The following is a 27,873-nucleotide window of genomic DNA, read 5'->3' on the forward strand; positions in this document are numbered from 1 at the left end:
GATATGTGTGTATGTGAGTATATGTGTGAGTGTGTGTGAGTGTATGTGTGAGTATGTGAGTGTATGTGTGTGAGTGTGTATGTGAGTGTGTGTGAGTATATGAGTGTATTGTGAGTGTGTGTGAGTGTATGTGTGAGTGTGAGTATATGTGAGTGTATTGTGAGTGTGTGTGAGTGTATTGTGTGTAGGTGTGAGTGTGTGTATGAGTGTGTGAGTGTATGTGTATGTTTAAGTGTGGTCCAATGACACATGATGTTGGGTTGACATGGTTTTTGTTTTTTCAGCTGGTCAGAGCTGCCATTAAAGGGGACAGCCTTCAGGGGAGGAGAGCAGAAGCTTCCCCCTTCCTATTAGGGCAACACCCACTTGTCAGGGATGGATGTTGGGAATTCTGGCTCAGTTAAGACAGGATGAGATGCCCGCAGGTCCCTGTCATCTCTGAGATGCCACCATTCTACTTTCTTTGGGTAGGAGGGAATCCCCACCCTACTGAAAGCCCAGAAGCCTGAAGCATTTCCAAGTCCATTGACACACATGCACACACCCACACAAATCCATATACACATATAAAATATGTACATGGGTATGTGCATGCACATGTGTGTGGACATCTAGGCTTTGCTACTCTAAGAGAGCTGGGGTCTGGGGCAGCTAGGTGGCACAGTGAATAGAGCACAGGCCCTGGCGTCAGGAGGACCTGAGTTCAAATCCGGCTTCAAACACTTAACACTTACTAACTGTGTGACCTTGGGCAAGTCACTTAACCCCAATTGCCCTGCCCTCCCCCCTCCAAAAAGCAAAAAAAAAAAGACAGAGAGAGGGAAAGAGCTGGGGTTCCTTCAGGTTGGGCTGGATGGGGTGCTCCTCCCCTCTCTCCTTCTCTTCCTCCCCCAGCACCAATGCCACCCTCTCAGCTTCATGAGATAAGCTTCTCCATACTTAGCTAGGCTTAGATGACTCTTGGGGGAAGGGACAAGCATTTATGAAATGCCTACTGTATGCCAAATACTTTACAAATATTGTCCTTGGGCAACAGACACACCACCCATGGCCTTGGCCCGAGGTGCCAAGCCACAATGCTCTATGATCCTCTGTTACCCAGAGGTCAGGCTGAATGGGAAAGCCCCGAGGTCACTGAGTGTCACAGCTGGAAGGGGCCAGCTCCCTTGTTTTACAGATGAGGAAACTGAGGCCCAGAGGGGAGTGGCTGTCTGCCTCCCAGTCCAGGGCTCTCCCTGCTCTGCCACACTGAGAGCTGGGTGCAGATGCTGCTGGAGAGCCAGTATGTGAAGGGGGACTGCTGCTGACTTGTCACTTTAGGTTTGGGCACGGTGACTATGTGTGCATGTGAATGAGTGAGTGAACCAGCATCAGGGTGTGAGCATGAAGGTCAGTGCTGGTGGCTAGTAGGTCTGTGCAAATGACCGAGGGGGAGGGGGAGTAAATGCGGGTGAGAGTGAGTGTGTAAGAGATAAACACAGAGAGGGGCCCTCTTCCACAAACAGGCAAAATGATTTAGGGAATTCTTTTTAAAAACCAGCATTTTTATTGGGTGCAAAAGTGAGCAAGTTAAGAAGCCGGTCTCCCTGGTTTTTTAACTCAATGAAGGGGAACTGGGGATTTGGGCCTCTGCTTCATGTCTGTGTTCTTGGGTTACCCGTCAATACAAGGAGGGCCGGGGGTGGGCAGGCAGTTAAATTCACATTCTTGGTTGCTAAGCCCGGAATCCCAGAAGCTTTGCTCTGCACACAGACAGTCCCATCTGCAGACAGGCTGATCCCCTTCTGCCTCTGGGCCCCACCAGGTGCCCCAGGATCAGTTTCATGAGGTAGGATATGGAGGAAGTACAGGAAATTCCACTGGGTCAGGCCCTCCTGTCCTCAATCTGTCCCTCCCCATGGGAAGTGCCAGAAGAGGGAGAAAAGTGGCAGCCACTGAGAGAGGAAGCACGGTGACCTGGCACCATGGAACCGAGGCTGGAACAGGAGAAAGAGGCCTGGGTTTAAATTCTGACTCTGAAATTGACTAGCTGTGTGACTTTGGACAAGTCACTTCCTCCTCAGAGCTGATTGCACCCCTGGCCCCCTTGCAGCAGCCCCTACTTCCCATGGATGTCATGAGGGAAGGTATGAGAATTATTCAAGATCATCCCAGGAGGCCCAGAGCAAAGGAAGGAAAGAGATGTGTCCAAGGCCCAGGCCAATAATATAGGAATTAGAACCCAAGTCCTCTGGGCTCTTCGCCCCTCTGATACTAAGCAGGGACAAGCCAGGGGTCTGGCTGGGGGGAGCAGTGATAAGGCAACAAGCATTCAGCATACTCATATTAAGGATGGCATGTTCTGTTTGTGCTTTCCCAGAGGGAGAAAGGAAGAGGACAGCAGGGCCCTAATCCCCAATAAAACCCCTGCTCAGGACTAGCCTCTTGGAGGCTTGGCTCTCCTCCAACAGACAGCCAACATCCCCCCCAACCCGCCATCTTGGAAGTGAAAGAACATCCATCAGGAAATCAGCATTTCAGTTCTGTCACTGACTCATTGGGGACCTTGGGCAAGTTGCTGGACCCTCCTGCCTCAGTTTCTTCCTCTATAAAATGAGGGGGCTGGATTGGATGGCCTCTGGGGCCTGAGGCATGAAAAGTGGGAGTGGTTGGTCCAGGGTCACACAGTGGGGCAGGGGAGAGAGTTAACTCTCTTAACTTTTCATATTGATTCTCTCCTGTTTCATATTTTCCCCAATGGAAAAAATAACTATCATACTTCACCTCCTTCCTTCTCTCCCTCGCCTGACTCACCAGGCTAAGAAATGGTTGTCAGTCAGTCAGTCAACAAACATTACAAAGCATCACTATGTGCCAGATGCCATGCCATGCTGCACACTCCCATAAAATGGAGGTGGATCCAGCCCAGAACCCCTCCCCTGGTGCCATCATGCTGTACACAAGGTGTTCACTGATCCAATCAACCCACTGCACCCACCATCACTGCCACGACCCTGCTCCACTCTGACCTCTGACCTCAAGTTTGGCTTCTGGCCGAAGGTGAGCCCGTAGATCTTGGTGAGGAAGTTGGCGGCAAAGTCAGCACTGACCAGGGCACTCGGCAGGAATCTCGGAGCCAGAGTTAGCTGGAAAGGGAGCCGGATTGGAGTGGGGTGTGGGGAGAAGATCAGACAGAGACAGAGATAAGTGACGATGGATGGGTAGACGGTGGTGTCCAAGGGACACACACACAAGTTGATGTGCAGACAAATAGAAAGGCAAACAAACAGGCAGATTAAGTGGACATGTAGATGAAAGGACAGACAAGACAGATGAGAAGACAGATGGATCCAAAGCAGACAGGCCAGCAGCAGCACCAAGCCTCCCCCAACCATGCTGGCAGCAGGACACTGGCTGGACTACATCCCACTCGGCATCAGGGAAGGACACAGATGCCAGCTGGCTCTGAAATGCCTCCCAGGACCAGACAGGGAGAAACTGATTCCCAAGCCTGCCCCTTTGAAAGTTCTTGGCTCTCTCTCTGAGGAATAGAATGACTTGGCCTTCATTTCTCAATGGAATAACTTCATGACCTTTGACCCTGCCCCTGAGTTCTGTAACGGACTCTAGGGGATAGAGATCCTCCCCCAAACTATCCCCACACATCCAGGTTCATTGCCCCCACTGCCCCCAACCCCTGTCTCCTTCTTGAAACCTCCCTGGAGACTCCAGCCTTCATTGGCCCCACGGCCCTCCAGTATTCACCTGAACCATGTGACTTTACATGGTTTCCTTTAAGGTTCTTTTGCTTCCAGAATTCCCAATCAATTAATCAATAAGCGTCTACTTAGTGCCTATTCTGTGCCAGGGCTGGGGATACAATGAAAGTCAAAAGATAATCCCTGCCCTCAAGGAGTTCATAGTCTAATGGGATGTGTGTGTATATACATACATATATATGTATATACATAAACACATACACACATATGAGTGTGTGATTCAGTGGCCTCAGGGACAAGTATGACCAGAAGAGAAAGAAAAACTATGGTTCATCAAGAGGAAGGGAGGTTACACCTGTGTCCCTGGAATCCCAAAAGGCCAAAGGCCCTCAGGTACAGGGCGGGGCTAGAAATCTGCAGAGATGGTTCCCCTCAAATATGGAAGGAGCACAGAACAGTCTTTCAGAGTTGTCCTTCGAATTTTACAGAGGAAGAAACTGAGGCCACTCTCCATGAAGAGCCACTCAAGATGTCACTCTTTGGGGTAGAACTCCCCAGGTAGTTGGGCCATTGCTTCCTTTTTCTAACCCCTCTACTAAAAAATGACAGAGGGAAGGCTCCCCCATCATGCCGCTGGTGAGGGTCCTTCACAGGATTCCCTCCAAAACAGACTCTCGGATTTGAAGGGAGCTCAGAGGCAAGCTCTTCCAATCTTAACCTTGAAGTTAAAACTATTTTTTCCAGACAGCTGGAAGGCTGAGCTCCGGGCAGCCCCTATAACCCCTTACAGCTGATGAAGTGCTAGACTCTAACTGGGACTTGTTGACAGCCAAGTCAAGGGCTCTTTCCTCTCTCTGCTCAGGGAGGAGCTCTCCACCACACAGTAGGTGGGCCCCCTCTCCAAGCCTGGTGGCCTGGAAGGAAATCGGGCACTCTGAGAATCTGCACGAACCAGGCAGCTTTTCCCCTGACTTCCCCCACCCAGATCACACCCCCAGCCTACCTTATTGTTAGCCAGGTACAGGTAATTCAGGTTTGTCAACTGCTTGAAAGCTTCCTCTGGGAGCCCTCCAAATGAATGAATGAATAAAGGTGGTCAGTACCTTGGACAGAGGCGAATGCTCAGGACCAGAGAGCTAAGCACAACGCCCCCTAGGGTCTTAGCCTAGCATTCAGGGTCCTCCACTATCTGGTCCCACTCAAGCTTTCCAATGTTGTTATCTCCTGCTATTTCTGGTCTCACCAGCTCTTAGAGTTAGAAGGATCAGAGTCAGAGGCAGCCTGGTGAGACTTCTGGTCTGAAGGTCACAAGATCTGGGTTCAAATCACTGTCAAATCACCTCTGAACCATGCCACCTCCACTCTACCTATCATCCCCACCTGAAACTTGGATTCCAGCCCCGGGAACCACTCTAGCCTCTGAGAAGTAAATTTTCTCCATTACCTTGCCCTCGTCCAAGCTTCCAGCTCACTATCAGGCCATCTCCACACCATGATTCCTGCTCTCTGGCCACCATCCCCACCCACCCACCTTCTCCAGTCCCCTTATGTATTTGTTTCCCCATTAGAATCTGAGCTCCCTGTGAACAGTTCCAGCCATTCTGGAAAGCAACTTGGAACTCCCCTTGTCCACCAACCCAGTACTAGGCCCATCTCCCCAAAGAAGGAGGAAAAGGACCCATATGTACAAACATATCTATAGAAGCTCCTTTTTGGAGAGGCAAAGACCTGGACACTGAAGGGATGCCCATCAACTGGAGAATGATGATTTCAGAGAAACCTGAGAAGATTGTATGAACTGATACAGAGTGAGATGAGCAGAACCTGGAGGACAAATTATGCTGTAACAACCGCATTGTAATAAATTAACGACTTTGAGAGGCTCATGAGCCCTGATGGGCACAATGACCAACAGCAATGACCAGGGGGTGATATAAGATGCAGACAATGCTGCTGACTTTACTCCTACTCCATCCCTGGATGTGGGCAATGGGGGATCTGTTTTGCTCAACTAGAAATACTTGTTTCAAAGGTTTTATTTATCTTTTTTTTCCTAGTGAAAAGAAAGGGATAGGAGAGAGATAAATTCTTGTTAATTCAAAGTATTAAGAATGTAAGCTCCTTGAGGGCAGAGACTGCCTCACTTCTTAGATTTCTATCACTAGCATTTAGCCCAGTGCTGTGCACACCATAAGAACTTAATAAATGCTCTAGCTAGCTAGCCTGGTTCCTCTGCTAAGTCACTGGCTATAACCTTGGATCAGCTCCAGCTCCCCCAAGTCCCCCCAAGGTTACTGAGGGAAAGCCCTACACACAGGACAAGTCCAGGACCCAAAGTCCCCAGCCCCCCTGAGAGAAGCCCACCTAGCCTTTCTTCCTTGGCTGTCTCCACTATCCACAACATATGAGGCCAGTCTGATCAACAGTACCCCAGCTCTGCTCCCTCCATCTGACTGGCTCCCCCTAAATGTCCTGATTCCCCATCTTCCTTAGCCCCAGAGCACAGAAGGCTCCCAGAGAGCCCTCCAGTCTAGCACACAGCCCCCGACCCCATCACCCTCCTTTTCTCCCCAAGCCCTGTTGAGTTTCTTTCTGACATCTTGTATATAACAACTCACATTCCTAAAGTTCTTGAAGCATTTCCGGAATCCTTTGTCTACAATGTCCCTCTGAGGTAAGGTACTGCAAATATTAGTCTACCCATTTTACAGATGAGAAGAGAGGCTCGTGGGGTGAAAGAATCTGCTCAGAGTCACTCACGATAATGAAGCGAGGAGGATTCAAACTCAGATCTGTTGAACCCAATTCCAGCATTCATTCTACTCAACTACCCTGCCAGAGTAATGCACAGACTCAGGGTCTCTGTGGTGATTAATTTAAGTCTCTTATCAAATACTGGGGGGGCAGCCACAGGTTCCTACAAAGAGCACTGTGCTGGGACTTCAGAGACACGACTCGGAATCTCAGCTTGGCCACTGACTTGCTGAGTGTCCCAGAGCAGGCCAGGCATCAGGGCTCTCGGGCCTCAGTTTGCTTCTCTGTTCAGTGAAGAAGCTCCCTGTCCTGTCTTCCTCCCAGGGATGCTGTGGTCATTCTCTGGGGCAGCCCCTCTGCTCCCCTGCTCTCCAGGCAGCATTCCTGGGAGTGACATTCCTGCTTCAGGCTAAAAAGACAAGAACCCAGCTGGGGTTTAGGCATTAAGGATTGTCTGACCTAGAGAGAAGTGATTTGTCCAACATCATGGGGCAGGGTGGTCAATATCAGAGCCACTACTCCCCTGATCCTGGACCCTCTAAACTGCCCCAGCCAGTCTCTGTGAACCCCGAACTTAAAGGAATCCCCCCTTTGGTGGCCTTCTCAGCTCTTTAAATAGCCTCTGGGGAGAGCAAGGAAAGTGATGGGTGAGTACTAATTCACTGTGTGACCTTAAGCAAGTCACTTCCCCAACCTGGGTCTCAATTTTCTTATCTGTCAAATAGGTACAAGGAGACCTGCCCTGGATCCCTTGGAGTTTGTTTTGTTCCTTTTCCTTCCCCTCTCCTTGGAGGGTAGTTATGAGGTCTGAGTGAAATAATGCAGAAATGCTTTATGGAGAAAGAATGATTGGAGAGATGGGAGGGAGGGGGATGGATCACTGCCTTCCAGAGTATCCTGGTCTTAGGCGGAGTCCAAGGTATCACCTGAAGGGGGCAGAAACACATTCAATAGTAATAAAGATAGAAGGTTCCACCAGGGCTCAGAAAAAAATCTACTTCACAGCTACTAGGGACCTGGCCAGACTGTGACTTGAAGAAGATCTGGGGTGCTGAGTGAGCTACCAGCTCACTATGAATCTAGAGAGGATGTGGCAGAGAAAACTCATTCAGTTTAGGGCTACATTGAGAAAGGCCCAATGTCCAAAATAGGAAGGCGATGGTTCCACCATCCTGTGCTCTGATCAAACTTCATCTGGAGTCCTGGGCTCAGTTGTGGGCATCCCATTTGAGGAAAGCTGTTGATAAATTAGGAAATGTCCAGAGAAGGGCAGCCCTGATGATGGGCGAAAAGACCCAAGAATCTGTCATAGTGGCCTGACATATTCAGCCGAGGGAAAGGAGGTATGGGGTGGGGGGAGAGAAGAAGGGGCAGAGTGAGAGCTAAGAGCGGGATGGCCTGCCCTGGGAGGTAGTAAGCTCCCTGTCACAAGAGAGATTCCAGCCCAGCTTAGATGAAAACTGGGAACTCCCAGGTGCCTCTCATTCTGACACTCTGGGACTCCACCTATTCCTTTCTCCTTCTCTGGCCCTACCCTTCTCAGGGCTGAAGGGAGAAGACACACATTAGGAATCTCCAAAGATTCCATAGTCACACCTGCTAAGTGCCTACCTCCCCACCATCCTCTCAGCCCTGGAGGACCAGCCCTGCCTTGCTCTGGGCTGGTGTAGACACTCCCAAACACCCAGGGCTAGCCACAGGCAGGGGCCTCCCCCTCAACCAAGGCTCACACCCTGATACCTTCAATGCCCCCCATCCCACACTTCCTCTAGGTCTCCCTCATCCTCTCCCTTCCCAGGACCTCCTCACCTCTGGACGTCAGTCGGTTATTCTGAAGGTTGAGGGTCTCTAGCCTGTGGAGTCGTGAAAGCTCATCAGGGTAGATTTTCTCCAATTGGTTATTCTGTGGGAGGGGAGATGGGCAGTGTTAGACTATAACAGGATGAAGATCTCCAAGACTTTTCCCTCTATGGGCCTCAGTTTCTCTCCTCCGTAAAATGGGAGAGCTAGACGAGGCCAGAGTTTCCCCACACCAACGCAGTGACAGAACTTCAGGGCTTGAAATACACTGACAGAAACCATCAGTAGAACTGAGGTGCCCAGGGGCAAGAAGCCAGGAGAGAACCAGATGATATTATTATCAGGGCATCCCAGAGAGTGCCCTGGACACAGAGACCAAAAAACAGGAGGAGCTCAGGAAACAGATCAGCAGCCTGGCTCGGAGAGAGGCAACATGCAGTGATGGCAGGGACCCAGTTATCCAGACTCTCCCCTCCCCTCCTCTCCTCTCCTCTCCTCTCCTCTCCTCTCCTATCCTCTCCTTTCCCCTCCTCTCTTCTCCTATCCTCTCCTTTCCCCTCCTCTCCTCTCCTCTCCTCACCTCTCCTCTCCCCCTTCCCTTCCTCCCCTCCCCTTCCTTCCCTCCTCTTCTCTCTCCTCCTCTCCTTCACTGCCCCTCCCCCCTCTCTCTCCCTCTCCCTATCCCTCTCTCTTCTTTTCCTTTCTTCCCTTTGTTTCTTTTTCTGTCTCCCCCCTCCTCTCTTTCTTCTTTTTGTCTCTCTGTCTCCCCCTCTTCACCCCTAAAAAAGCACAGCAGCTCAGAACTTCAAGATCTACATTAATGATCATTTTGTCCTTCGAAGGCGGCAGAAGAAATTTCCTTGTGGTTCTGATTCTGGCTAACAGGTGGGCACTGGTTGCTTTGTGGCAATGATGGGAACCCTAGTGGGGGGGGCAGATTGGAGACGCCCCTCCTAGCACTCATGATGGAGAATGAGAAAACTAGGCATAATCTGACACGCCCCCAAGAGCTGTCCCACTCTGGGGGTGGAGTCTGGAGGAAGGAAAGGCAGGGTGCCATGGACCACAGTTATCCAAGAACGAGATCCAAAGGCACAAAGGATGACGATTCAGAAGAGAAAGGAAAATCAGGGGTTGTCTAAGGAGACCGACGTGGATGCCCAGGGAACTTAGCAACTGATTCTGTTTGAAAAGACACGTACAGAAGAGGGAACCAAGGGCAGATAACTGAGGACCGATAAGGCACCGAGCATTTAGGAAGCACTTACTGTGTCCCGGCCTGTATTAGGAGCTGAGGATACCAAGACCATGAAACAGCCCCTACCCTGCCCTCAGGGAGCTTGCACTCTGCTCCAGTATATACACAATGACCAGCCACAGTTCTAGATGCCTAACGAGGAACATGCTAACCTCCCTCCCGATGGTTTCCAAGTAAAGACACTTGGGGGGAGGGGGGCCCCCCGAACAGCATGGCCAATATGGGGATTTGTTCTGCTTAACTAAACAGCTCGGTCCTGATGAGTGTGAATAATGAATCACCTAACGTGGTCGCATTATTTGAATGCGCCTGGCATATTTCCACTGGACTAGAACAATGACCAAATTTACCTGATTATAACTTTGAATAGTGTGAATTTGCATGCACGCAACCACTTCATGGGACTCAAAGTCTGCACTAATCGGAACCTCATTGTACATGTTTGTAACGGGGGTTATGTTTGTCTTGTCTTCTCAATGGATTGGGGGAGGGGGGTTGAGAGGGGAAAGGAGAGGGGGAGCCTGAAAATAAAATTTTTATTTTTAAAAACAGAAGGCTTGGCAACTGATTGGGATGCGTGGGTGGAGGTGAATCCACAAGCATCTTTATTACTGTCAGAACAGTCGGGCGCAAAAAAAAAATAAAAATAAATTAAACTGAAATGAATATTTTTAGGGGCGGCTAGGTGGTGCAGTGAATAGAGCACCAGCCCTGGAGTCAGGAGGACCTGAGTTCAAATCCAGCCTCAGACACTTAACACAAAAACTAGTTGTGTGACCTTGGGCAAGTCACTTAACCCCAATTGCCCTCCAAAAAGCAAAAAACAAACAAAAAAAAGCAGCCAAGCACGGTAAAGCTCAGAAGGAGTGTAAGATGTCAAGGAAAGCTAAATGCAACTAAAAACACGGGTTTGAAGTGATTCTGAAAGAAAGAAGGGACTTCCAACACTTGGGATATATGACGACTGACCACAGAGAGACGGTAGTGCTGCTCAACTCCTAAGCTGTTATTTTTTCCTCTCTCAGAGAGAAGGTCCTCTACATAGGAAATGACTGAACTGGAATGATCAATCAGGAGCTGATGCCCCAGTAAGTTAGGAGAGGGTAGGGAGCAAGGAGTGGCCCCGATGAATTCAAGTCATTTGGCCCAGATGCACATCACTGGGGCCTGAAAGAACTGGCAGATAGGCCAGCTTTCCCCTTCCTCATAATTGGGACATCTGCCCCTCTAGTCTATCAAATCAAACTGTAGGCCAGCGGGCTTGACTTAAATTCCTGAGAAATGCTGGAATCAATTATTAAAGTGATGATAAGAGACCATCTTGAAAAGGAAGCAGGGGTGACCAAGGGCAAGCCTACCTTCATGAAGAACAGGCCATGCCAGACTAACCTCACTTCCTTTTTGGACAGGACTAGCAGAGGAGGGGAATGTTGTGGCTTTGGTTTACCTAGATTTGAGCAAAGCATTTGACAAAGCAGCCCACATTCTTCTTGTGTAAAAGATGTAGGTATGTGGCCTAGGTGATATTATGGTTAGATGGATTCAGACCAGGGCTCTGTGATGCTATAATGTTGGTATGGCTGTGTGCTTGGCCCTGGGCTGCTTCAGGTCTTTTTTGTTTTGTTTTGTTTTTTACCAATGACAGAGATAAAAAGCTTATCAAATTCTAAAACAGGCTAGAGCATTGGGTTGAATTTTTCAGATGAAATTCAGCAGGGATAAATATAGTTTTCCACTTGGATTCAAAGGACCAACTTCACAAGTGCAAGATAGGGGAAGCAGAGTTAGGCAGCAGTTTGTCTGAAAAAGATAATGGGCTTTACTAAACTACAAGCTTGTCCTGAGTCAGTCATGTGATGGGGCAGTCAGAAAAGCTGATAAGCTCTAATAAGCTCTGAGGCAGCAGCATTAAGGGGGGCCATGCTTCCAGGAAGAAGCAGGGATGGTCCCTCTGCATTCCTCCCTGGCCAGAGTGCATCTGGAGGATGGCATTGAGTTTGGGGTGCCGAGCTTTGGGTACCCAGTATAAGCTGGAGAATGTCCAGAGGAAGGTGACCAGAATGAGGAAGGGTCTTAAGTCCTTAACATATGAGAATCAGGTCCTTGAGGACCTGGGCCTTATGAACCTGGAGAAGATTCCTGGGGCAGGTGATGCCCAGGTCTAATTTTCTCAAGGGCTGCTGTATAGAGAGGGGTAAGATCTATTCTGTTAAGCCCCAAAGGGCAAACTGAGAGCAAAGGGAGACATTGCAAAATTAGAGAAACTTAGATTTATCAGGAAAAACCTCCTAAGAATTTGGTGTCCCCCTGGCCCCTCCCCTGACCGTCAAGCAGAGGTCATGTGACCACTTGTCAAGTCCATGATGGGGAGGTTGGGAAATCTTTCAGAGATAGAGATGCCTTTGAACTCCTGTGGACCATGAATCCTCTACCCTACTTCTCCCACATAAGGGAGAGAGTTTAAGGAAATGTCAAAATAGATGAATAGAAATTAGAACTAACAAGAAATTATATAAGAATTTAAAATTATAAATTATAATTTAAACACCCCAAAATGTTACACTTAATAAGTATTTTCAATAGGAATCATTTAGCATTTATTAAATACCTACTATGTGCCAAGCACTGGAATAGAAATATTATATTTAATATTTTAGAAGAGAAAATAGCACTGGGATTGGCATATTTTTAAAAATTTATTTTAGATTTAAATACTAAAATTTAAATACACAATAAGAAAAAAAGAAACATATCAAACTTAAATACTGAGACAAATACAAAAGAAGAAAAGAAAAAAAGCATTGCCTCATGCACAGAACATAAAAGAGGACTCAAAATATACAACTAAAATTTCCATTTCAAGAAAGCCTATAAAGTAAATACTGCACGTTGTGCCGAGAGCTGCCCATCTTTTATTTCGCTTCCTTGTAAGTTTTCTTTTGTTCTCTGCTGAGCACTTTTTACTTTATTCCTTTTTTCCCTTCCTCCCTGCCCCCAAAGGGTGGGATATATTTATAAACAGATACATATTATGAGAGAGATATTCATAGAGATATATACATACACATACATACATACATATATACTTGTATACATACATCTATACATAGACATAGACACACAAATATATATATATATATATACCCTTAAATACATACACTTGCACATACATATACTTAGGTATCTATAGTCACACTCACTAGATAGACATATACACTCATATGCATTATGTAGGACCATACTATACTTATTTGTCCTCAGGATCAGCATTTTCTAACAGAATTCTGATTCATGTGTAATTTGGGAAATTCCTAGGAACCTTTCAAGCTCCAAGCCTCTGCGTCCTGACATTTTACGTCCATGGAATTACAGGACTTAAAGCCAGTCCTTGGAGAGCACCTCGTCCACCTGCATCATTTTACAAATGGGGAAAATGAAGCCCAAAGGGGAACCAGCTAGCGTCTCTGCGGCACTTTAAGACTAATGGCCTTCTCTCCGAGCTCATCTTTCTTGACCTCTCCGCAGCCTCCTGACATTGCTGCTCACTCTCTCCTCCGTACCTTCTCCTCTCTGTTTTCGTGACACTGCTCAATCTTGGTTTTCCTTCTCTCTGTCTGGCTGCTCCTTCTCTGCTGCTTCTTCTAAACCATGCCCACTAACCACAAGTGTCCCCCAAGTCTCTGTCCTGAGTGCTTTTTTTCTTCTCTCTCCACATTCTCTCATCTGGTGATTTCATCAGCTTCCATGGGTTCAATGATCATCTCTAAATAGGGAATTAATTCCCAGATCTATATTTATCCAGCCCTAACCTCTCTCCTAAGCACCAGTCTCACATCACCTCTAACTGAATATCCCATAGGCACCTCAAATTTACCATGTCCAAAATTGAACTCATTAACTTTCCTCTCAAATCCTCCCAATTCTCTCTCCAACTTCATTATTGGTGAGGGCACCAACACCCCCCAAGTCATCCGGGCTTGCCACCTGGAGCTCATGGTAAAGCAAGCTCTTTATGGATGGGAGGTGTTTATCTAGACTATTGGCTGATGTTTTTAACCTTAGGGATAGATTTCAAAGGGTCAGTTAACTTGGAAGATAAAAAAATGCATCTTTACTTCAAAACAATGGGCTTCCTTTGTAACTTTAGGTATGTTATGCCTTTAAAATCGTGGTTCTGAGGAAGCTTTCCCAGACTGCCAGAGGTCCCATGGCACCAGAAAGGGTAGAGCTTTTGCCTTGGGGATTATCCAGGCCAGTCCCCTCATCTTACACGAGAGACTGAGATCCAAGGAGGTTAAGAAGCTCTAGTTCTTTGCATGTTGTCTCCTGGTTAGAGTGTGAGCTCCTTGAGGGCAGAGACTGTCTCTGTATGGCCAGCATTTAGCTTGGCACATAGTAGGTGCCTAATAAATGTTTCTTGACTTGATCCAGGTTATACAGGTGGAAAATGGTAAGGGTGGGTTTTGAACCCACATTTGCTGCCCCCAAATGCAACACTCTCCCTTCATTCCCCATTTGGTCTCTGATAAGGCAGTGATGGAATGGACAGAGGATCAGTCTTGGAGCCAGTAAGAAATGGCTTCAAGCCCTATCTCAGAGCTCTTAGCTGTGGGTCCCTCGGCAAACCACCCCATTTCTTTCCAGGCCAAGCTCTGAGTGTAAATTATAGGTAAACTGATGACTAGCAGCTGTGGAGGGGCTTTCCACACTGGAAATTTCCTACACTGATAAACTCTCAGATTTGGATTAAATCCAAAAGAACAGAATAAATGATATCTGTAAGGGGCGTCAGCATTTACAAAGCTTGCTATGGGTCCAGATCTCTCCTGGAGACATGGAGAGGCTGTTATGTGACCGAGGTGTCTGGCTCTTACCTGCAAGGACAGGTGATTGGTGTACTCAGGGAGGTCCCCAGGGAACTCCCGGAGGTCAATGCCTCCGCAGTCGACCACACCCTCTTGTGTGCACACACATTCTCGGGGGCAGTCAAGGCTCCCCTGTCCCGGCTCTGGCCTCAGAAAAAGGATGGGATCCTCCAGAAATTCGTTGTCTTCATCCGTCTGACCATGAGTGCTGTGGGGCCCCCAGGCCCATGCCCAGAGCACCAGCAGGAACGTCCTGCTTGGGACCATTGCCTCTGAAAAGGAAGGAAAGGCAGAATGATGAGGACGGTTAAGGGAGAGGGACGAGGACTGGAGAAGATTCTCTCCACTGGCCCCTGGCCCCTCAGAGCTGGGGGAGCCCAGAAGCCACTCAGTCCAACACCCCCCCCCCCCCCCCCCGTATCAATATGTTCAGGATGGGCTCCTCCTGCCTTCGCTGAGGGAGAGGCCATCACCACCTGAAACAGCCCCTGCCCTTCTTAGGTGACACTCGGTCTAAGCGAAACCACCATAGACCTGCCTCTTGACAACTTTCCCCCAAGTCTTTTCCTCTGGAGCCACAGTACTGGATATGCAGTCAGAAGGATCTGAGTTCAAATCCTACCTCTGACACTTGTGACCCCAAGGTCATCTCTCAGCCTCAGTTTCCTGTCTGAAAAGGGGCATAAATGCCCCTGGCAGTGGTGTCTGAGTCTGCCTCCATCAGGTTCTCTGTGGAGCTGAATGGAGTTTTGCATGAGTGGGGGGAGGCTTGGTGAGGAGGCGAAGGGTAGGTCTGGCTGTATGAGGCTCTTTCTGCTTATGTCTGGCTCCCTAGGTATCATCCAGAGGTGTCAGTGTGAACACACAGTTAATACAGATGGATGGAAGGTGTGGAGATGAAGTTGGTGAAGCCAGTGGCTAGTGAGAAAAGGTAAGGGCAGGATGGGCAGCTTCCAGGTGCAAAGGGACCAGAACAGAAGCCTGGAGCGGTGAGCTGGGGGAACTAGAGTATCTCCCAACTCCCTCCCCCCTTGCTTCCAGGAGAAGCCTCCACCTTGCCCTTGCCTCACCTGGGGAGAAGGGGTGTGACTGCACTGGCAGGCACTGGCTGGGAGCCCCGAGGCGGGGCAGGAGCCACACTGGATCCACAGAAAGCTTTGGGGTTGGCCGTTGGGCCACATGTTCTCCCTAAGAGGATGCAGCTCTTTTTTTCTCCTTATAACAAAAATATTTGGGGAGGTCAAAGTTTCCCATGGAGGCCATGATCTCCTTTTCCGTACAATCCAGAACTCAGACAACCACAGGTCTGTGGCTGGCCCTCACTCCTCCCTCTGAGCTACAAGCAGCAGGCAGAATAATCCCTCCTGGCATACAGAAAACTAGGGGCAAGTACCCTGGGGCCCAGTCAGTCGCTGAGCATCTGTTAAACACCTACTGTGTACCAGGCAACCACTGGGGATACAAGACAAAACAGTCCCTGTCCGTCTGGGGGGGAGACAATACTTAAATGAGCAGAGATATATAAGATATCTGTGGAGAAGAGAAGAGATCGTTTCAGAGGGGAAGGACTGAGGGGAGGGGCACCTAGGAAAGGCCCCCAGCTGCAGGGGGATCTTAGCTGGGTCTTGAAGGAAGACAGGAAGGCAAGGCAGCAGAGTGCTTCAGGCCCCGAGGACAGGCTGTTAAAGACAGAATGTCCAGGGAAGCAAGAAGGCAATGGTTTCGACTTTCCTTGAAGAGCAGAGAATGTACAATGAGGTCACAGAGGTGACTGAAGCCAAGGTGCGATGGGCTTCCCAATGTCAAGCAGAGAAGTTAGGTCTACACCCAAGGGAGATGGGAGGCTACTGGAACTCCCCGAGCAGGACAGGTAACGGTCAGACATGGGCTTTGGGAATACCAAGATGGCGGATGTGTGGGCACAGACTGGAGACCTGAGGAAGGGACCACTTCAGATAGGTGAGGCGCGGTGGCACACGGCAAACCAGATGACCACTGGCACCTTGCAGTCCTCCAATGCTCTGATTCTGGGAAAGTCTCAGCCCCCTACATACATACACACATAGCACCCCACATTTTTATTGCCAGGTCTATGCTCTTTTTTGGAGGGGGGAAGTCAGGGCAATTGAGGTTAAGTGACTTGCCCAAGGTCACATGGCTAGTAAGTGTTAAGTGTCTGAGGCTGGATTTGAACTCAGGTCCTCCTGACTCCAGGGCCTATGCTCTATTCACTGTGCCACCCAGCCACCCCTCTCACATTTCATTTTGATCTCTGCTTATCTGATGTTGTCTGGTCCCGTCTGGGTAAAGGCTAAGGGCGGAGTCAGGATCTTACTACTTAATCTGTACGGTGGTTTTCATTAGCTATGAAGCTGACCATTTTTAGAAATAAAAAAAATAATCTCATCTTCTCAGATTTTGATTCTCATTCCCTAGAGTCTGAGAACATTGTTTTCTGGAGCCTCCAGAATGATGTAAACCCCCCTTTCCACCGCACTAGAAGGCTTGCAAAGGACTTTTCCCGTAACGTGTGGAAGACAGGCAGCCCCTGGGTAGGTGGTCTAACTACTGTCCCCATTTTACAGATGAGGAATCTTCGGCCCAAAGGTAGAGGGGATTCAGATTCGAAGCACCTGTTACTTGTTCCTTTTCTTTTCATTCTATATATACTTATAGGTATGTGTTGTCTTCTCCATTAGAATGCAAGGTCATTGAGAGTAGGGTTTACTGAACTTTTTTTTATTTTGTGGCACATAGTAGGTATTTAATAAATGCACGTTGACTGGTTGTTAATCCAAGTTTTCATGGAAACTGGATCATAATAGTTACACTTTAGCTAACATCTAGCTTGAGCCCCTCATTCTACAGGGAGATTTACAGGGACTTCCCCACCCCCAGGAGGGAAAGTAGCTTACCCAAAGTCATCCAGCTAGCAAGTCCAGAACTAGAATTCAGGTCAAGAGCATCTGATGCCAAGACCAGCACTCTCACCACTCTTACTCAGACCATGCTGGGGGTCTAGCTTTCTTCCTAGACAGGAATTTCCCCTCTACAGCATCCAAGATAAGGGGGTTCTTCAGTCTCTGCTAAGATTTCCAGTAATGGTAGCCTCATCACCTCCCAGGGCAGCCCCTTCCAGCCCTGGGTTCCCATAATAATAGTCAATAAACCTTTATGAAACACTCACTAGGTGCCGTCACATTGTGATAGTAATTCGAAGTTGTCCCAGTCATGTCCAACTATTCATGACCCCATTTGGGGTCTTCTTGGCAAAGATACTAGGGTGCCACTTCCTTCTCCAGCTCAGTTTACAGATGAGAAAACTGAAGCAAAGAGGGTTAAGTGACTTGCCCAGGGTCTTACAGTGAGTAAGTGTCTGAGGCCAGATTCGAACTCAGGAAGATGAGTCTTGACTCCAGGCAGGGTACTCTGAGCATCCTGGTGCCCCCTAGCTGCCCTAGTAATAACAACAGCTGACATTTATACATCATCACTTTAAAGTTGGCAGGACCGTCACAAGTTCTATTTCATTTGGTCCTCGGGAGTCTTTGAATGAGGTGCTATTACTATTCCAATTTACAGATAAGGAAACTGAGGCTGAGAGTATAAGTCAACTAGCATTTATTAAAGGCTTACTGTGTGCCAAGAATTGTCCTGCAGACTGGGAAAACAAAGAAAGGCAACAAACCAGTCCTTCCCCCAGGAGCTCACATTTGACGGAGAAGCCAACACATTAACCATGGTGCACATACAAGCTATGGCCAGACCCGTGTGGCTCCTGGCTCCAATAATCCACCCACAGAGCCCCCCGAGGCCCAAATGACTCCTCCTGAAGGAGATGACCTCCCTGCTGGGTTGGCAGACAGTCTGGTAGCAGCTCTGCACCAAAAGGCCCAGGGAAGGCGCTGTAAGTGATACAGCCCCTTCCCTGGCATGAGTGGGGGGACCCGCCTCCACATACCCGCCCTGCACTGCTCCTGGTTCCACCTCTCAGCCAAGGGCAATCTGGAATTTCACCTCAATAAGCTCTTTGAAGACAGCATTCATTGCCCCAGCAGGAGCCAGGAATAACTGAGAGCAACTTAATGGAGCTCCCCCCGCCAAGGGCAGAAAGGCAGGCCCAGTGGTGGGGCTGTGCAGATGACTCTCCACATCCCAGAATCATAAGACATCAGCACTGCAAGGAGTCTCCACAGCCCTCTGACCACACACCCAACAGGATGGCATCCGGTCTGGCCTTAAAAACCCCTAGTAAGGATGAACCCATTCCTCATGCCTGGACAGCTGTTTTACCCATACCCAGCCCCACTTGGTAGCAGGTTTCTCCTGACATTCCCCCTCCCCCTACTTCTGGCTCTGCCCTTGGGGATCAAACAGAATAAACCCCATCATTCTTCTTCAGAACAGCCCTGCAAATCCTCTGGTGTCTGCCTGTGGTACTTTACTCCACCGTTAGGCGTCTGGCCTGCCTGCAGATTCCACCTCTGACACATTCTTGACTCTGGGATCCTGGAACTGGGACCTTTCACTTCCCAGTGCTCGAGGCAGAGAAGGCACCACCTCCAGGGCTTCTCAAAATGTAGCCCAGGGCCCCCTGGGGGTCCCTTTCAGGTCTGGGAAGTCAAAACTATTTCCATAATGATGCTTACATCTTAATTGCTAATATACTGGATAGCAGCAGACTTAACACACATAAATAAAAGATCTTTGGGGTATTCAGTTTTTAAGAATGGAAAGGGATCCTGAGACCAAAAAGTTGGGGAACCCGTAGCTCCATACCAATGAAATCACTGGTCTTCCCATCCTTGTCCCTGTGAGAAAGATGCTGGACATACAAAGACACATGTTCACTGGTCCCTGTGGTACCCAACACATCCACACACAAAGCAGCATCCAGAGGAAGAGGGCACACTAGACAATGGGGTGGGGCAGTGTCAGGGCAGATCAGGAAGGTCCATGAGCCCGAGGAAGGGGACACCTGAGTTGTTCCTGGAAGGAAGCCGCACATTTGAGACATGAGCAAAGACCCATTGGCTTGAGACAAAATGCAGCGTAGGTGTAAGAGCTCATGGGGCGGCTGAGCTGAAGACAGAGAGGTCTCGGTCCTGAGCATCCTTGACAACCTCCTTCAGATGGGGGCCCTGGCACAGAGGAGGATACTCCCATCGGGCTGGGCGGTGCAGGGTAGAGGATGGAGAGGCCGTGGCTCCTCTCCTTGCTCTTCCCAAGCAGCCTGAGATCTCCCAGGCTTTTGTGCTGCCAAACCACACTGTTGACTCAGGCCGAGTTCACAGGCCGCCCTCCAGGCTGGCCTCCTCCAGCATGTATCTGTGAGGCCGAGTTTTGAACGCAAGTGTCAGAGAGTTTACATTTCTTTCCATTAAATTCCATCCTTGTCATAGCCTGTGAAAATCTTTCTGCATTCTGTCACCAAGCGTGGTGACTCCCCCTCCTAGCTCTGCGTCATCTGCAAAACTGATGGGCCTGCCGTGTGTGTCTGCATCAATCTAAGGCGTTGATAAAAATGTTTACCAGCTCAGGGCCAAGCCCATATGCCTGCAGCTCTGCCCCAACAATGGCCTCCTTGGCTCACATGGACCTTCCTCCAGTCTGTCTGGATACACCCAGCTGGCTGTCTGTCTGTCTGCCTGCTCGCCTCTCGTCACTCTATCCTATCCACAAAAATAGAACGATTCCCATCACAGGTCACAGATGTGGAACTGAAAGGGACCTCAAAGGCTGGTTAGTCCAAATCTGTCATTTTACATATAAGGAAACTGAGGCCCAGGGAGGGAAAGGAATTTGCCCAAAGTCACCCAGATAAGAAGCCTCTAGAGTGAGATTTGAACCCAGGCCCTATGACCCCAGGGCCACTGTACCACACTGCCTCCTCAATGCCATCCGTGTATAAAACCAAGGAGTAAATAGGTATCATGCCCCCGGGCTGCTACTATACAGCAAACTATTTTGTAAAACACTTTGCTAACATTAAGAAAAAAAACTCCTGGGGCAGCTAGATGGCACAGTGAATAGAGCACCAGCCCTGGACTCAGGAGGACTTGAGTTCAAAAATGACCTCAGACACTTAACACTTACTAGCTGTGTGACTTAACCCCAACTGCCCTGTCTTTCCCCCCCCTCCAAAAAGAAAGGAAGGAAGGAAGGAAGGAAGGAAGGAAGGAAGGAAGGAAGGGAGGAAGGAAGGAAGGAAGGAAGGAAGGAAGGAAGGAAGGAAGGAAGGAAGGAAGGAAGGAAGGAAGGAAGGAAGGAAGGAAGGAAGGAAGGAAGGAAGGAAGAAAAAGGAAACTCCTTCTACAACATTTCTCCCATCCTGGTCAAAAGAAGAGAGAGTGAGGAATGTCCATATGTCCATCTTGGTCTTTTCTGGGTGAATCCCATCCCACTTCCCTACATCAGTGGTGCTCAGGGGCTGGGAGGGGGGAAGCAAAGCCACCCTGAGAGGCAGAAACTAAACTTCAGGTATTATTGACTTCATTTTACAAATGGGAAAATGGAGGTTCAGAAAGTGCCAACCATTTACAGGCAAAGAAGAAGAAGCTTTTCTAGGGCTCCCCAAAGCCCCGAGTCCCTCAACTCTTTCCTGAGGCCAATGTCCCCACTCAGCTTTGGGGTCTTCCTCTGATCAAGTCAGTTCAATAAACATGTACCACCCTCAACGAACTTCCAATCTAATTGGGGAGGAGGGCTCCATGAGTTCTTCATTCCAGGCCTAGACTGTTATTAACCCAGAGTATGAACAGCAGCCCCTGCTCCCTGGGAGCCCCCTATTGCAAAGGACAGGATTCACCTGGGCTGAGAGGGCCTGAGACAAGAACAGGCCTGAGGTTCTGGCTCCAGCCTGGGGTTCTAGATCCAGTATGGGTTTCTGGATCCAGCCTGCAATTTGGGCTCTGCCCACCAATGACCACGAAGGCTCCTAGGAGGTCATCTCTCCTGTGGGGGTTTCATTTTCTCCATCTATAGGATGAGGAGTTAGGACTCACTGACCTCTAAGCTCCTGGCCAGCTCTGACATTCCGGGGCCTCTGGGAATTTCCTCAGGGGCTTCTCTTCCTGCTCAGACCATCTGATTCCAGTATTGCCCAGTGTCTTCACAGGTTCAGTCTCTCTGATCCCCAGTTTTTACACTAAGCTTCCTGGGTGGCCCGCCCACCTCCAACTAAAGAAACAGTAACAGATGATGTAAAGAATAGGGAATAACGCGGACCATGTGGCGTCTGTGAATAATAGGCCTGTATGGGATGTGAACCACAGGTTCTGGGGTCATGGGATATGAGAGGGTGAGAAGGGCAGGAACCTCAGAATAGAAAGTGTCATTGGAGCTAGGGTGGGGAGCTTAGAACAGGGGATGGCAGAGCTGGGAGGGGCCTTAGAACAAAGAGTATCAGGGCTGGGAGGGGGGCTTAGAACAGGGGATATCAGGGCTGGGAGGGGGGCTTAGAACAGGGGATGTCAGGGCTGGGAAGGGCCTTAGAACAAAGAGTATCAGGGCTGGGAGGGAGCTTAGAACTAGGAATGTCAGGGCTGGAAGGGCCTTAGAACAGGGGATGTCAGAGCTGGAAGGGGTCTTAGAACAGGAGATGTCAGAGCTGTAAGGGGCCTTAGAACAAGGGATGTCAGAGCTGGAAGGGGCCTTTGAACAAGGGAATGTCAGGGATGGGGGGGGAGTAGGGGCAAGGGTGGATATTTCCTCAAGGGAAGTTGCCACAATAACCATCCCACACAGTGCCCTTGCACATACAAGGTCCTTGGGGAAAGTAGACTCCAATTTAGAAATCAGATGTGGCCAGAAAGTGTCTGTTCAAGGCCTCTGGTTCTCCCTGAGTGCTCAGGAAGGTCATCACCAGAGACAGCAGCTCTCAGCAGGGTTCCAAAGGCAGAATCTCACGAGTCCGAACACTGTTGGATTTTCCCCAGGACGCTGAGTCGGACCTCAGTGTCTCAGCTGCCGAGGTGCACGGGAACTCCCCTTCAGAGGCTCAGAAACCTCGTCACCCCTCCCCCAGGGTACTCCTCTCTCAAAAGCCCATTCACCACAGACCTCAGCCAGGGCTCCTGGAGTCCTGGCTGGTCCACAGACTTCCTGGTCCTCCAGAGACCAGAGGGGACCAATGACCAACATTTCTTGGGTGCTGTCACTTAGCTTCATTCCTTTCAGACTGACTGCTTGCACCTCACTTAAAGCCTTGGTTCATTCCATCTGGCTGTCAGAGCCTTCTGTGATTAAGAAAGGAAGGGTAAACCACCAGCTTTACAGAAGTGAATACAGACTAGAAAACAATTACACATAATTCAGAGGGAGTCAGGAACAGAGGGAATCAGGGAAGGCTTCCTGAAGCCGATCATCCTTGTAGATGGTAGTTCTTGAAGAAAACAGGGATTCTATGAGGCAGAGGGAAGAAGGCAGCTCGGGCACACTTGGCCCAAAGGCCCCTGGGAGCTGAAGCCTCACGTGTCAGGAACAGAGCAGGCCAGTTGGGCTGGACAGCAGCAAGCTGGAGGAGTCATGTCAGGGAGGCTGCGAAGAGGTCAGGGCCAGGTTCTGAAAGGCTTGAAAAGCTAAACTGAGGAATTCCTACTTGACCCCAGCCGTGACAGGGAGCCACTGGAGGTGACTGAGTCAGGGAGTGAAAACCACTGGCAAGGGTCAAGAATGGACCATACAGAGGGACGTGAGGTCATCTGTCCTGTCCTGCCTCCTGCTCTGGACACAGGACTGCAATATGGCCGCTGCTTCTGGAAGGCAATGCTAATCACCTGCCTGGGGGTCAGCTCACCACCCCAGTCACCCTCTTCCTCAGCCATCCTGCTCCTCCTCTGAGCACTGTCCTGCAGACCTCCATTCATTCATTCGTCTCTTGGTGGATGTTAATTGCCGGGATCTGATCCAACACTCAGGATTTTGAGGAGCCTGCTTCTAGCCACACAGATGATTATGTGACTGTGGAAAGCCTTCTACTTAACTTGGGAACAGAAGAGGCAGCACAGCTTCAGAGCCCGGAGGGGCCTCAGAGCTCACCTGGTCCTGTCCAACTCCCGCCCTGCCTGCACAAATAAGAAGCTGAGACACTGAGAGGCTGAAGGCCCTCCCCAAGATCACAAGCAGGCTCCAAACCAAACACCTGGCCCCAAGCACAGCGCCCTTTCCAGGCTCTTTCCTGTGTTGCCTCCTTCCTTTCTGCTAATTAGCTGAGAGATCTTGGAGAAGTCACAACCCTCTGGTGTCAGGCTTATCTCCTATTTAAAAAGGGGTCCATAAAATTCACCGGCTTTGAACCTTAAGGGACCATCCAAGGTCAATGTCTCCATCGACCAGTCGCAGGAAGGCTGGAACTTGCCCAGATCACAAGGTCAGCAAGTGACAATGCCCTGAGGCCATGGGTCACACCATCTCCAGGCCATCTCTCCATGCCAATGGGCACTGATGCTCTCGTGACAGACCCTGTAGTCTACATCTGGGCTCTCAAAGATGCCCACACTCTGACACTTGGGAAACATTTAACAAAATAAACAAAAACCCAACAAAACAGAAATAACATTTCATGGTAACACTAAGCCAACAGGCCCTCAGGGATCCTTCTGTGTACATCATCAGTCCCATTTTGATTTGAGTTTGATCCACTGGTCTTCCCCTCCTGTTACCATCCTTCCCCTCCTGTTACAAGACTGACACTTCAGACTTCAAGAGTCTGAAAGGGCTAAGAAGACGGGACTTGGTCCAGAGCACAGAGATGTTCACAATAATAGTTAGCATTTTTCTTGAACTTCAAGGTTTGCAAAATTTTTTATGAATATTGCCTCATTTGATCCTCACAACAGCCCTAGGAGATGGGTGGTGTTATTATTATTAATCTCATTTTAGAGATGAGGAAACTGTGGCCAACAGCAGTTAAGTGACTTGCCCAGGGTCACCCAGCTAGGAAGTGCCTAAAACAGATTGGAACTCCCATCTTTCAGACACAGCCCTGAGCTCCATCAGCTTAGACCCCTTGCTGCCTAGAAGCAATAGAAGCTTCAGACAGGCAAATTCAGGCTGGATGGCAGGAAAAACTTCCGAACAATTACAGCTTCTCAAAAGTATAATGGGTGTGTAATTGGGGGAAAAAATATGATGAAGTGAGGGGGAGAAAAACGCAATGGGCTGGCTTGGGAGAGATCACGGCCCTTCCTCACCCCATAGCAAAGGCTAGAGCATTGTCTGCAGAAGGTCCCTGTGAGAATGTACAGGTTCTCTTAGGTGGTGCAGTGGGTAGAATGGTAGGGCTCTAGTCAGGAAGACACGAGTGCAAATCCTGCCTCGGGCATTTACCTACCTTGTGACCCTAGACACCTTCTGCCTGCCTTAGTAAGACGGGAATTATAGTAGCACCTAGCTAACATCCCGGTGGCTGTGAGGATCAAAGGAGATATTTGTGAAAGCACTTTGAAAACTGGAAGGTGGCTATGTATAAATGCTAGCTACAGTCCTAAGAGCTTTCTGGGCTCTTGGTCTCTGAAGGTCCTTGGGGCTTTAGGCATGAGAGTAAAGGGCAGGATTAACACTTGGAGAAGGCCTGGTGAGGGCCTCAGGGCACCTGAACCAAGCTAAAGTCACTGGAATTCTTTGGGACAAGCCTCAGCTTGAACTGGTTCTGGGAGGACGGGCCTGTCATTTCAAACGTTCACATGGGACACACACAGACATAGCAAGTGAGTATTTGGGAGGGCACATGCTATAATGCTGTGGGTGGCTGCCACCAATTCTTCCTCTCTTGGACTCAGTTTCCTCATTTGTAAAATTCAATTCAATTGCTGAAAGCCACAGACTCTACAGGAGTGCTGGACTTGATCTCTCCCCAATTCTGTGACTCTGGGCATGTAGACAAAAGGGAGGTTTTCACCAGTCATTTGCTATTGATGGAGATCAGACATCAGCCAGAAAATTAGCCTCCCCTTCAGAAAGGAGCAGATGCAGTCTGCCTCCCAGGGGTCACCTCCCACAAACATTTTTAAGTGCCTACCAAGCAAGTGCCACCAGGCCTAGTCAGGCTGACTCATCTTCCTGAGTTTAAATCCGACTCAGATGCTTACTAGTTGTGTGACCCTGGGCAAGTCACTGAACCCTGTTTGCCTCAGTTTCCTCATCTGTAAAATGAGCTGGTGAAGGAAATGACAACTCCAGGATCTCTGTCATGAAAACCCCAAATAGAGCCACAAAGAGTCAGACACGACTGAACAATAACACAAGCAAGCATCAGGCCTGCACTAGGCTCTAGGCCGACAAAGACAAAAAAGAGCTTCCATCCCATCAGGGAATCTGTACACATATCAACATATGCAAAATGTATGCAAGGGGATGCAAAGTAAAGGAGGCAGGTGGGAGGAGCAGGAAAGAACTCATCATCTCCACTCTCCAAGGAGACAAGCAGACGGGGAAGGAAGTCACCGAGAAGCTGCTTTTGCCAGAGCAGAAGGAAGAGCTTGTTCGTTAGGAGGCTTTCCAAAAGGAGTGAGCTCCCCATCCCCACAGGTATTCAAGGGGAGGCTGGATGCACTTCTGGGGATGTTGCAGAGTGCATTTCTAATCTCCTTCCAGCTCTCAGATGCTAGGATTCACTGAGGCAGGGAGTGAGAGGAAGACAACAGTCAAGTGGGGTGGGAACCTGGGTGGGGGGAACAAAATGATGCACATGAAGACTTACAGGTCTTACAAGGACCCATTTTACAGATGAGGAAACAGGCAGTGCAGTGCAGCGGAAAGATCAATGGATCCTTGGAAAATCAGGTCTAAATCCCAGCTCTTCCCCTTAGTAGCTGAGGGACTGCGGGCAAGTTGGTTCTCTCTTGTACCTAAGTTTCCCCTGAAGTTCCTTCCAGATCTAGACCTAGTATCTTGTGACCCTCTGATTTGCACTCGAGCACACACGAGCACGCGTGCGCACACGCACACACACACCACATACACACACCACACCACATACACACACCACATCACATACACACACCACATACACAGCACCACATACACACACATCACATACGCACACCACATACACACACCACACCACATCACACACATACCACAAACACACACATACACCACACACACACCACATACACACACCACACCACACCACATCACACACATACCACATACACACACCCCATACACGCCACACACCACACACACCACACACGCATACACACCACACACACACACCACACACGCATACACATCACACACACTATACCACATACACACACCACACCACACACACCACATGCACACACACATCACACACACCACATACACACACCACACCACACACACACACCACTAGAAAGAGCGAGTGTTCCAAGGCTAGCCGCCAGACTTTTCAGCTCCAAGACCGGAGCTCTTTCCCCCCGATTTCATCTCTGACACCCTCGGACCAGACTGCGGACCGAGTTTACGGTCCAATCCAATCAGCCTCATTAACCCCTGCCCCTCCTCTCTATGCCTCTCCGCCAACATCAGTCTGCTCAGGGGCAGCCGAGAGCCCGGCCGGCTTGGGGCGGCAGGCTAGAGCAGCCCTTCGGTGAAGTGCTGCGCCCTAGAATGTCAGTGCGCGCCCGGTCCAGGGTCAGGCTTCGAGGAGAAGGCTGGAGAAGGAGCGAAGCGAGCCTCAACTCCCGCGGCTCCGAGCCCCCGGCCCCCGCCAAGGTGTCTGTCTGGCCCGCTAGGTCCCTCGCCCAAGCCCCACGAACAGCTCTCCGCCCCATCCTCCCTCCAAGCCGATCCTTTCCAGATGTGCGCCAAGGGGGGAGGGGGGCGCGGGGAGCCGGCGGACAGAGGGGGACCAGCCTCCCTCCAGGCGGAGGAGCCGGCCTCTCAGCCCCTTTGCCGCAGGGAAGCCGAGACCGGGATTTTCCAAAGCCCTGTCTGAGGCTGGGGGGGGGGGGGGGGGGGGGGGAGAGGAACCCAAGTCAGAGCAGGGGACCCCAGCCCTATCCGGGACGGGACAGGGCAGGGCAGGGGCGGAGTGGGGCTGGCTGCTCGTGGACTGCTGTGGAAATGCACCCCACTCCCACTCCCCTGCCCAGCCCAGCCCAGCCCGAGCCTTCAACGTGGGAGAGGAAGCAGCCCGGCTTTCCCCCTTCTTCCCGCTTCTCCCCCTTCTCCTAGCCGCCGCTGGCGGGGCCGGAGGGGAATCTCCCGCCGCCGCCCCCTCCCGATCCCCGATCCCCGATCCCCCCTTCAGGATCGCCGGCTCGTACCTACCTGCGGCGTCGGCCCGCTGGCTACGACTCTCCCGGGGCTCTGCGCTGGGCTCCTTGGACACTGGCTCGTTCCATTCAACTCAAGGCTCCCGCTTCGTCAACACAAGTTTTGTTGTCGGGTTCTCCTCGCCCCCCCCTCCCCCCCAGCCGCCTAGGCATGCATCTGCTGGACCGCTTCCTCCTCTGGACACAGGCGCAGGTTCCTTAAAGCCAGTGTGGAGAGATTGGGTTTTCCTCCC

General features: G+C 49.9%; 1 protein-coding gene across 1 annotated transcript in view; it reads right to left on the minus strand.

Moving 5' to 3' along the window:
- The window catches only part of LOC138165335 (podocan-like), a 44,962-nt gene extending 17,095 nt beyond the window's left edge, over window positions 1–27,867 (minus strand). The window contains exons 1-5 of the mRNA XM_069093548.1: window positions 27,636–27,867; window positions 14,385–14,647; window positions 8,262–8,355; window positions 4,702–4,766; window positions 2,974–3,125 (exon numbers count right to left, since the gene is read on the minus strand). Of these exons, the coding sequence (XP_068949649.1) occupies window positions 2,974–3,125; window positions 4,702–4,766; window positions 8,262–8,355; window positions 14,385–14,642 (569 nt within the window). The 5' untranslated portion in view covers window positions 14,643–14,647; window positions 27,636–27,867. The remainder of the gene's footprint in view (window positions 1–2,973; window positions 3,126–4,701; window positions 4,767–8,261; window positions 8,356–14,384; window positions 14,648–27,635) is intronic.
- Between the last annotated feature and the right edge of the window lie 6 nt (window positions 27,868–27,873).

This window comes from Petaurus breviceps, unplaced genomic scaffold, assembly GCF_028583685.1.
Source record: "Petaurus breviceps papuanus isolate PSGF00001 unplaced genomic scaffold, PetGlider_PUasm1.0 208, whole genome shotgun sequence".
Classification (NCBI taxonomy): domain Eukaryota; kingdom Metazoa; phylum Chordata; class Mammalia; order Diprotodontia; family Petauridae; genus Petaurus; species Petaurus breviceps.